This window comes from Gymnoscopelus microlampas (genome assembly GCF_963454915.1).
Source record: "Gymnoscopelus microlampas genome assembly, chromosome: 3".
Taxonomy (NCBI): Eukaryota; Metazoa; Chordata; class Actinopteri; order Myctophiformes; family Myctophidae; genus Gymnoscopelus; species Gymnoscopelus microlampas.
This window is the reverse complement of record NC_139940.1, coordinates 22,435,111-22,447,467: the sequence shown is the minus strand read 5'-3', so window position 1 is coordinate 22,447,467 and position 12,357 is coordinate 22,435,111. Positions and strand designations below refer to the sequence as shown.

The 12,357-nt window shown below is 42.1% G+C and overlaps 1 protein-coding gene across 1 annotated transcript in view; it reads right to left on the bottom strand.

Annotated features, from left to right (window-relative positions):
* thsd7ab (thrombospondin, type I, domain containing 7Ab) overlaps positions 1-12,357 on the bottom strand; it is a 136,490-nt gene that overhangs the window by 26,730 nt on the left and 97,403 nt on the right. Inside the window, exons 14-15 of the mRNA XM_084050754.1 lie at positions 9,456-9,650; positions 7,427-7,693 (exon numbers count right to left, since the gene is read on the bottom strand). Of these exons, the coding sequence (XP_083906880.1) occupies positions 7,427-7,693; positions 9,456-9,650 (462 nt within the window). The remainder of the gene's footprint in view (positions 1-7,426; positions 7,694-9,455; positions 9,651-12,357) is intronic.

Genomic DNA, 12,357 nt, shown 5'->3' with positions numbered 1-12,357 from the left:
CATGTACAGAGAGAGATCTTAAAACTAGACATCGGGTTTGCATCAAAACATACCAACAGGATGGAAATGCATACAAACCCTATTATACATAGGGCTTGGCCTTCGGCCACACAGTAAAACTGTTATGTGAAGCACAGCAGTTTAAATGTAAGTGCATACAGTACCATGTCCCTGTGATGTTAGCTCAAATCTGCCTATTGCATGTCATCCCTCTCTGTCATCCTCCCACCACACATTTAGCATAAATAAATAATAAATCACTTGTGATGTCTAATCCTTCCTTTTAATGGCCTTTTGAATTGTTAAATGGCACACTGTATCAAGACAAGCAAAATAAATGATTGGAGACACTGGACTGCATGCACTGGTGGTTGACAGTCACAAATTGTTTCATATAGCATACTTTACTGGTTTCCTTGCAGCTCAACATCTCTACTGAAGAGGAAAATGTAGAGCTTGACATTCTCCGCCGGAAACAGAAAGAAACTGCTTGCTATAGCAGTGGTGTTCCGTGGAGCCCAGAATTTTAAGAATCTTTAGGGCAGCTGTCAGACGAATATTACAGCGACTGCAGAAGCCAAAGGAGCCATGGCGAGGGCAAGTTTGGCCAGGGGAGTCTGAGGATGAACCAGCACATGGGACCAAGCTCTTTGATATTGGTAAAGGAAAGGACAAACGAGAGAGAAATGCTTGAGGGTGAGTGCACTGAGGCAGCCGATCAGGATGCAACTAACACCCTAGCCTCCCCATCCCCTCCTCCTTTCCCTCTCCTCTTGTGGAACATGCCACACCAACATTTCAACCCTCTTGATTCACTGGAGTAGCAATGACAAACCTCATCAAATATCAACTACACACATACAGTATAGTATACTATATGAATACATGTTCACTGAGTCTCAATATGAATACAAATATTCAGTACCCTGTCAAAGAACGGTGACAGCAATACTCACACATGCATGCACACACGCATTCACACACGCATTCACACACACACACACACACACACACACACACACACACACACACACACACACACACACACACACACACACACACACACACACACACACACACACACACACACACACACACACACACACACACACACACACACACACACACACCCCAATCTACACGTGCCTGCTGAGCTCAGTAGACCTCTGTAATTAGATTAATCAGCTTCAACCTGTCACTATACAGAAGGCCAGAATGCACTCATTTAGAATCACAATTCTATGACCCGTAGTGTGCTTGTGGTTCACTTGTACTTCAAGTGTTGATGAATTTCAGGTAAACTTGCATTTTACCTGATAAAACATAAAATGATTGCCTATAAATGGCTCTTCTCTCTGTACACCAACAGCAGCAATTATAGCCATCAACCAGTCCAGCTTCTGAAGTTTGTGGATGACACAACCCTCAGTGGTCTAATTTCCAAAGGGGATGAGTCTGCCTACAACTGGGAGGCAGACCATAATGGCTCCTGGTGCAGCCAGAACTACATTATGATGCACTGTTTTCTCTATTATTATCTTGACTTATTGTATTGCTGTTGTTAGCCACAATCTTGTGAAACACCAACATTTTGCTGCTTCCCTGCAGAGTTGAGGGGAAAATAAAAACCTATTCGATGAATTGAGTACAAAGGACCCCAATGGAAACACGCCATAGTGCTTTCTTTGGATTAAAATCCTCTTAACAGACCTTGTATTGAATTGTACTTCCCTGTGCTTGTCTTTGCAAACTGTTAATAAAGTATTCAATCAATCAATCAAACCTCTTGATTCTTGATTTCTTGAATGCTCTCTAAAGTCTGGAGGTGGATTTCAGGAAGAGGCCTAGCCCCCACTGCCCTTCTCCTTCTCTGCGACTCCCCGGTTAAGACTATGGAGTGATTCAAATTCCTGGGAACAATAATCTCTATAACCTCCCACTCTCAGTAGTGGGAGGAGAACATCATCTCCATCACCAAAAGGAACCAGCAGAGGATGTTCTTCCTGCAGCAGCTCAATAAATAATAAACCTGCCACAGAAAATGATGGTCCAGTTCAGTTCTCCACAGCCACCATGGACTACATCCTCATCGCATCCATCACCATCTGGTTCACTGCCTTACCGATAAGGACAGGTGCAGATTGCAGAGGATCATTCGGTCAGCCGAGTGGGTCATCGGTTGCAACCTGCCATCTCTCCAGGAACGAAAAGCGAGCAGGAAAGATTATCTTTCACTCCCCTCACCCCTGGTCGCCACCTCTCCCAAAAGCTACCATCCGGCAAGATGAGCCAGTCTATCAAAACCACTACCTCGGCACAACTTGAATGGTGTTTGAGGCAGTGAGGCTCAAAAAGGAATCCCCTCCCTCTCACTGACAGAAAACTCAGCTGGAACTGGGACTTCCAATACCCCCTACCCTCCTCCTCACATATTCACACACACACACACACACACACACACACACACACACACACACACACACACACACACACACACACACACACACACACACACACACACACACACACACACACACACACACACACACACACACACACACAAATATGTTGTTGCCTCCTGTGTACATAATGTACTGTAAACAAGTGCATTGTGGAAATGTATGCTATCGTCTTCTGTGTACATAATACATCAAGTGCAATATTTATTTATTTATTCACCCACATTGCCCATATTATCCTCTATATTGTGTATAGTTTCTATCTTTACTTTTATAATCTCCACCAGGCCGGATGGCCAAAGGCCGGAGTGTTTCCCCCCCTGCCCGTTAGTTTTTGTCTAGCTAATTTGAAAATAAATTGAAAATGTTGACACACACTCCCAGTGTGCGTCGGCTAAAGAAGAACCTCTACCCCAATTATTTTAAATCAGCCTCTTGGAGGCGCTATAACAGGCCGCTTCACATTTTGGCCTATAACTCTTGAAGCGTAGGTCGGACAATCAAATAGTACCCCCCTACTATGAGAATACAGAGCTTTAACTAAACAAAAAGAAAAAGTTTTATTTTAACCAAAGAAATATCACTTACAGCACCTTTAACTCTGAGGGAACTCTTTTTACTGTGTAGAGTGGCTTCTGTTAATCCAGTGTCCAGGGATGTCTCTACATAGTCTGGCATATCACTTTGGCTAGGGCTTTATAACAGGTGTCACAATATACTAATATACTATTGTTGGAAGGCCTAAAGGTCCTTTCACACGGCAAGCGGCCAACGCGCGCCTATGTAATTCATTTTCAATGAGAGGCGGGCGATTATTTGGGACGTGCGGAGAAGTTGAGGGGTGGTGAGGGAGGCGGGCGCGGCCACGTGAAATTCTCGGGCGGGCGGCAAGAGACGGATTGTGGTGAGCTTTTCTTTACACCGCACCGCGCAGGAGGAAAAAAACAACACCGCTGATCCTGAACTCCCTGATGGACTTGGATGTGTGAGCCATTACCAATTATAAGCCCCTCTGTAAATACTTCAAATAGAACAAGTCAACATGTGTAGTGTACTGTAACTCTAAGCATATCTTGCCAGCGCTGATCTATTCCTGCTTTAATCTGAACAAAATACCTCAGAGTCACCAAATGCTGCTATTTCCTATAGTTGACTTAGAAAGGGTGGCGCATGCTTCCATATAATCGTATCGGCAATAGCTTCTGCTGTAACCAATAAGATAGATGTGAAACGAAAAGAGATTTTTACTTCACCTCTCATGAGAGGAACAGCTGAGCCAGGGGGTTCAGCTGGTATCTTTGCCCTAAGCCATAGACGAGTTAGATAGAATTACATGGACTGAGAAACTATTCCACCCTTCGGAGGAACGTAAAAGTTTTTACCACATGAATCATAGAGTGCCTATTCTGGGCATGTCATAATAGGTGAACATAATATACCTATAGGACCTACACGTATATTATGTTCATCTATTATGACATGCCCAGAATAGGCAGTGTAGGTGAACATTCAGCAAAAATAGCAGATCTACAAACTGTCACGTTGTGAGCTTGCAGATCAGCTATTTTTTTTTCAAGAGATTTGGTGTAGAGGGGAAAAAGGAGGGGACCAGGTATAAGACCCCTGGGGGATCTCAGTCAATGAAGTAGAAAGGGTTTAATGCAAGGAAATGGTTTAAAAAGTAGTATAAAAGTAGTTAATGCAAGGAAATAGTTTGTAAACTGTGCTCTGCTTTATCACTACTGAATAAATACTTCCCTGGTAAGGAATTGAAGGTCCTCCCATGATTACTTTGACATGTTTATTTAAATCAGTAAGTGTTTGGCTATGCAGGGGCAGGGGTGTTTTTGGCCTCTAGGTGATACAAAAGATTGACAGGCTGGGGGTGGGTCACCTGTACAAACCTAGATAAGGAGACTTATAGGGCAGTACAGGCAGTACGACAGTTTGAGACATTTTATTCATGAAAAAAGGAGAAATAAACAAAAATACCCAAACAGATGACAGGGGTGTAAAAAAAGAAGAAGCAGATAAAAGCAACTAGTCTTAAGTAGCTGCCTTTCAGTACGCCTGGTAAGATATCAATTCAATGTAGTTGCTAAAACTGTGTGGAAAGAATTCAGAGATTTAGAAAATAACTGTATTGCAAAACCATGCAAAGACTCCGTCATATTGGGACAGTGATATGACTTGTTTTCAAGGAGGCGTATAAAGGTTTGTTACTGGCGATTCTCGCCACTGTTCTAGCAACTGAATTTAGATGTCGATAGATACAGGAAGGCGGAGATCTCTAGCTTTTAGCTGACAACTAAATGGCTGTCTCCGAATCTGAGACATCAGAGGGTGTGTCAGCAGCTCTTTCAGAGTGAAAGAACATCTTGTGTTCACTACCCAAGTTGACAACTACAAGGATTCACTACTTTTGTATTCTTTCAGCACCCTGTATTTTCAACATCAGGTTCACTTGACTCGATAGACTTCAATTGTGTGCCTAATAGGCACTGTACATGCAACCTACACACACACACACACACACACACACACACACACACACACACACACACACACACACACACACACACACACACACACACACACACACACACACACACACACACACACACACACACACACACACACACACACACACACACACGATCCTCTGATATGCAACAACAGTCCTTTTAGATATAAACATGCCTAGAAGCAATGACATTGGCTTGTTTTAACAGTATAGGCTGTTCTTTAACCACGTGTACCCTCGCGTCCCAATTCTGGGCCTGTCATAATAGGCCAACCAAGTATAGACCCCTGGAGGACCCCAGTCAACCAAGTGGTTAAGAATATAGGTCACCACGGACCACCACATCCCTTCACTTGACTGCTGCTATCAAGTTCACAGGTCTTCACCATGATATTTGCCTTTAAGCTATATAGCCATCATGCCCCCCCTGCTGTGACCTCATTCTCTCCCCCACCGCCCACATATTTCCATTCAATGACATTAAATCTTAGTAAAGGCCAAGCATTAAGGCATTATGTGTCACTACTAGTCATACATGAAAGCAACCTCTCAACCACAACATACAGAAAACCAGAAAAGCTAAGGGTCCATACACATTTTTGCCAATCAAATTTGCCAGCCACAAAATGTAGCTTTTTTGAGTATCTGACTGGAACGTTTCTAATATTCTTTTGCCAAAGCACAGATGTCCTATTAGTCAAAGACATTTGTTATTTGTCAAACTGCTCCCTCAACTTGAGTAGACAAGCAACCACTCAGAAAAGCACTGAAAAGACTCAATCTTCTATCATTTGCACCCACTCCAAAAAAATCATTCACAATCATAGAAGTCGATAGCGAAGAAGCGATACCACATATTTGTCAATGTTTACACCAATATGAATATGTGAATATATCAATATGAATATGATGATTAAAATCCCCATTTTCCATTGATGTCTTTGCCTGACAGAGACAGAGATACTGTAGCAGTGGCACAGTGTTTCCTGATAGCCATCGTGACCCCGGGCATCATGACAGCCACGGAGTGGAGGAGAGGACCGTGTCTCCTTTACTATCAAGAGCAACCCTCATGATGAATGAGATGGACAGATATATGCAAGAGAAATTAAATTGGAATGGGGGTGACAGAGAGATTTAACCACTTTCAACCTGGCATCCATACTGTGGGAACGTCATAGGCGAACGTTTTCAAATTACACCAAATATCTTCACTTACAATAGCTGATCTACAAGCTCACAACGTATCACATTGCATATGGGTTGTGAGCTTATAGATCTGGTATTTTTGGTGAATGTTTGCCCAGAATAGCGATGCTAGGGTTTATGTGATTAAGGATAAATATATGAAACCATCGAAGAAGTCTAACTTTTCACTGCATGCATGTAGTAGATGTAATGGAGTAGAAGTCAAAAGTATCAGGACATTTTAATATTCAAGTAAATGTAATTTGTTACTTTCCGCCACTGGTGAACAGAAAAGTCTAGTTTATTTTTAACCATTGGAAGTTACAAGGAAGTAGTTGATTTTAGTTGACATTAAACACTATCAAAACATGTTATTTATCCTTTGGTATTTATAGATAAACACTTAAAGATAATTGCATACATAAAAAAATAAAAAAAACATATACGTGCACATAGACATGCACAAAAGCATGCACAGGTCCACGTACATACACACACATGGCATCCTGAGGGAGTGCTCCTGTCACACCCACACTGAGATTAACTGACACATAGCTGAATCTGTGAGTCACACAAGGAGACTAACGGCACGTTCTGATATGCATAACACTGATATATTCATTTCTCCATCTCCTCCTGCATTCTACTTTCACAGCAATTTCAAAGTGCCTTTCTGAGCTTGCTTCGAGCTTTGCTTGAAGTATTTTGGATCTCAGATCAGACCTTACAATAAGCCACATGTCACATGATTACGACAGGAGACCCGGAAAAGTTCAAACCGGTATTCAAAACGAGTAGCCACCATATGACAGTGAGTTCAACTAGGATACAAGCGAAAAATCCTCCGGTCTGAATTTTATAGCATTAACGTTCTTTCTCTTACCTGCAGAATGCCAAAGTACTGCTATAAAGGCTCTCTGAGGTAAAGCAGAGAAAAACAGCCTCCTGTTTCCCACAGACTCGCACCTACAGGCTGGTTTCGCTGCTTTGGTGAGGATTTGTGTGAGATAAGAGGCCGTCAAAGGTCAAACTAAACAGAGCAATGCAAGATGAGATTAAGATCTCAAGTAGATTGTAGATGTGCTATTTGTGATGAGCAACACACCGCCGTACAACGGAGTATACATTTACAGACATACACACACAAACACAAACACACACACACACACACACACACACACACACACACACACACACACACACACACACACACACACACACACACACACACACACACACACAAAGAGGTGCCCACCGTGACTGTTGCAGCGTAGGGTCTCTACCAGCCTGTTGTCCTGATCATAACACACCATGGCCTGGTAGCGGTAACCCTGGCCACACTCCTTGCCCTCTCCTTGGGCTTTCATCCCCAGTGCAGCCTCCACCCTTCCAGCCTCAGGCAAGATGCAGTCGGACCAGTTCCCCACTGGCTGAGCGTTGTATTTGTCACAGGGACAGTACTGGGTCTCGCTCAGAGGGTACATCTGGGTGTTCTTGCACTTGTCCTTCTTCTTGCTCCTCCCTGAGGAGTAGAAAGGGAGAGTGGTGGAGACTGATTTACACATTTGATCGCACGACCGAGGTACAAATTAGCCCAGCGCTTTAAAAAAAACGCAGTCCCCAGGGGGGCCACCAGGGGGCTCAATTGGAAAGGAGTGGAAAAAGAAAAGAAAAACTAACGTAATAATAATGATAATAATAAAGGATACAATAAATATTTCAAGCATGTCAATATTGTGAAGACTTAAAAAAAATCTTAAAAAATACCCAATCTACAAGCTCACATCACATCGTGACACATTGCGGGCTAATAGATCAGCTATTTTTCATTTGATTTTTAAAGCCAATTCACAAAAGGGGGATTACAGCCAGAGGCTATGGTTATTTGGGGTCTTTGGCATGCAAAGGTTTGGGAATACCCGTTTCACTCAGTCCATGTTCATTTGCGTCAGTAGATGTCTGTCTTCTTCACTCTGTACGCGCTGATATTATGAAGTCCCGGCTCCACTAATGAGGCCTTCTTTGTGTGATTCATATGTTCACCCAAAATAGATAGAACAAGTCCAAGAGGCTATAGATCAAACTGCCCACGTACATGAGGGGAGAACAGCTCCCGATGATGGACTGCACTGACAAAATTGTTTCCCAGCATAGTGGTGTGTTTACGTCGACAACAAATCAATACTTTAGGACTTCAAATTGATCATTTTCGTTTAGAAAAGCCCACAGTGCTCCGAGGCAATTTCACTGATGTAGTCTATCACCAAGAGTTGCTCCACTTCTAGTCTCTACAAGCCAGAGAACTCTTCCACAATCTTTGAATGTTACAGAGTATACTGTAGGCAGAAGCGTTTTGAAAATGCTGTGTGAGCCAGCAGTCTGTCTCCAGGGACTACTTCACGTCTGACATGTGTGAAATTGATTTTTGACTATTATGTTCGTTCTGAACTGTCTAACTTTCCCTAACCTGCTTCTTGTCCAACTTCCTGCATGCACTGCAGCACCTTATTCCATCTCTCTACCGACCTGTTTGACCGCTTTACTCATCAACAGCATTAACCCTGGCGAGTTTTGTTTAAAACATTTTTTTAATAACAATTCAAACAAAGATTATTGAAATCCTGAATGCACGACGAGCAGCTGCTGCCCACATCACAGTGAATAACATTTACAGTTTTACTGTGCACTGTGACATCTTCAACACATCATGCATGTAACACATTTTATGGAGTTTTGTGGAGATCCAGAAGCTCACAGCGTTGTGATCTTGTAGAGCAGCTATTTTAAAATAGTTGAAAAATAAAATAGGGCCTGAGTGATTGTACTGTTCCTCATTTTGCTGGGGGGCCCGCCTGGAACCTCCTCAACCATCGATCACAGATATATTTGGGATAGTGATACGCAGTGTAATTCCCTGACACAAATTTGATGGTATCTATGGAGATGTGCTGTTGGTGTCTACTGGTTGGAGTGCCATGCATTTAACCACTTGAACCCCAGCGTCCAAATTCTGGGGGGGAACATTAGCCAAAAATAGCCGATCTACAAGCTCACAATGCGTCGCATTGCGACGCATTGTGCGCTTGTAGATCGGCTATTTTTGGCAAAGAGATTTGGTGTAGACGGAAAAAGGGGTCAAAGAACAGTGTAACTCAAGTCCAGTTCTCTAAGACTATAGGGGTTCAAGAGGTTAAATGATAATTACAGTCCTTACAGAACCAATCGTTTATTGGTCTAAACAACATTCCAACAACAACATTATTTGTGCAGTCCCGTGTCCTTACCTATCAGCGTCCTCTTCCTGGTGCGGACCCCGACACAGTCGGCCGTACAGGACGAGAACTTGGACCAGTTGGTGAGCTGGCAGTCATCCTGGCAGGGGAGCTGGCAGCGCTGAGTGATGGGTGGCATAGCCTTGGCAAAATTCAGACATTCTCTGATGTCCGCCTGAGTCCCATCCAGCTGGCGACAGGACACCGCTGGTGGAATTGAACACAGAGGTGGAAGGCTTCATCGTGATTTGTTTGAGACCACTGTGTCAGCTTCTGACACTGACGGATAACATAATGGATGCCTTCTTATCAGTGGTGGAAAAAGTACTCAGATCTTTTTTTTTCTAACTAAAGCAAAAGTAGCAATACCACAATGTAGAAATACTCTGTTATGAGTAATAGTCCTGCATTAAAATGTCTACCTTTGCAAAGGTTTTGTCATCAAAATATACAAAAATATATACCATCTAAGGACCTGAGCTGTATGTGTGTGTACAGTATGTGTTTCTTTTTTGTTAAAACATCTATAAAAATAAATATTTATGTAAAAATACAAAAGTTTTTCTAACTGTTTTAGAAAATAGCTGATCTACATCTTCAAAACGCATCACGGTGTGACGTGTTGTGTGCTTGTAGATTGTATATTCAAATTTGTAATAATCTAAATCTAAAAAGTAACTAAATAAAGTTTTCATATAATTGTAGTGGAGTAGAAATTACAATATTTGCCTCTGAGATGTAGTGGAGTAGAATTATAAAAGTATTGAAAAATGGACAACCTCGAAAATACAGTACTTGAGTAAATGTACTTAGTTACTTTCCACCACAGATTTGTATAGACACTTTGGGCCAACATGCTTTACCTTCCATAAGTCCATACATTTGACAGTGGATGCACACTAAATACTTTATAATAGCTTCATGGAAGTGTAACATGGAAGTGTAACATGGTATGATAATTCTGTGTAATATTAAGTAGACCTTTACAGCAAATAGACCAGTTTGTAATTATGGCAGATCTCACAGGAGTTGCAATGTGCCAAATTACGCTTATGAGAAGCTTACACAACCGTGTTGTTAACTCAATAGTTTTGACATTTGCCAGCCACTTTAAATAACAATACATCATCATATTCATTGTGCAGTCAATACAAAGGTATTACTTCTGTAGTACAGCAATATGTCATTTTCTTGTAAGGCAGCCAAGAGTGTATGTCCATACAGAAACCAATCTCTAAGCATTTTTGTTTTCTTTCGTTAAAGCTCTGTTGAGTGCTACTGGACAAAGACTACTGGTGTGTATGTCCAGCATGTTTGGCTATGTTTTTATTATGTACTGTATACGTACACGCACATACACTATGTATATATGTATAATGTGTATGCAGGGCCGGATTAAGACTTTTTGGTGCCCGGGGGTACGACCAGGTTTACAAAATAAAATAGTAATAAAATACAATAGCATTATAGAGGCAGTAATGACAATCTATTGAATGAAAGCTAGCTTTCTAGCTTTTTGAAACGAGAAGTCCACAGAGAGTAACTTCTTGTACAGTACATCGTCATTATGTCAGACCACTAAAGCCTCATTATGTGTTGACATGTTTTGTGTATCGTCCTCCCTTACGCCGTGGAGTGTGAGTATGATGTTGAGATAATGCATACAGCTTTAGCTGCAGACACATGAGCAGACCAGCTGGTGAGAGTGTCAGATACCGAGGCACGAGGCACACAGTGTGTGTGTGTGTGTGTGTGTGTGTGTGTGTGTGTGTGTGTGTGTGTGTGTGTGTGTGTGTGTGTGTGTGTGTGTGTGTGTGTGTGTGTGTCTGTGACGTGTGCAAGTGAAATGGCATGCACACATGCATTTTCTTGTGTAAACCGTGTTTTTTAACTGACACTCGATAGCTGTGCGCTTGGTGGTCAGACTCAGAGGTGCTGTAGTATTCCCCCGTGGGAATACTCTGTCCTATAACAGTGAGGCACACTCCGTAAGAGAGAAGACAGCGTGTTTCACAACAGAATGACCTCTAAGCCTGAGAAGTTTAAGAGGTGTGAAAACAGGAACATACTGTAAATCAGTGGTTCTCAAACTTTTTGATTTCAAGGACCCCCAACATTTAGTATGCATTAGGCGACAGACCCCCATAACTATCAGAGTGCACAAATGGAAAATGTATATTCTGTTCAAATGAAAATGATGGCCATGGGTTCTCCATAATCAGTAGGAATCCTCTAAGGAGCATGAAGGTGCAAATGTCTTGCATATTTTATGGCAATCCAGCTAACAGTTTTTGAGTTGTTTGCTACCAAAGTGGTGGAGAGATGGACTGATCAACATTGCCATCTTTAGAGCCCCATCAGTGGAACTAAATATCTGTCCATTCATTCAGTGTCCAACAACATGGAAATATATTAGTGGTCTTTTCTGTAGGAGCTGGAACATTAAGCTGGAATTGAATTATTTTAAAACAGCCTCTCGTGAATATGTGGTATGTTAATACTCCACTTAATGGAAATGCTCTGGAACAGGAAGGGAAAGGGAGCCATACAGTAACTCCCTCTAAAAACTCTGTCACTTATGGTTAAAGCCCATGAACAGGTTGTACTGTGGCTCTTCCAGAAGCAGATTGTATTGCCTCCTCACAAACATTTAACAAAAAACATATTAAAATTGCTAATGCCTGCACACACCAGCAGTAAAACAACTCAAACTGTACAATGAGTCTCAAGAGGCAGATGACTAGTTGCAATCCCCTCCCAAACTCACCAATGAAAGATTCTCATCTCACTCTATTGAAGAGTGTCATTTTCTCTCTCAAGTAGTTTGACGCATGCTCTAACTAGGGAAATTGGCCTTTTCTCTAAAACCCTGGCACATCCATCTGTTTGGTTATGGCAGGGCTCCCGAGGCACC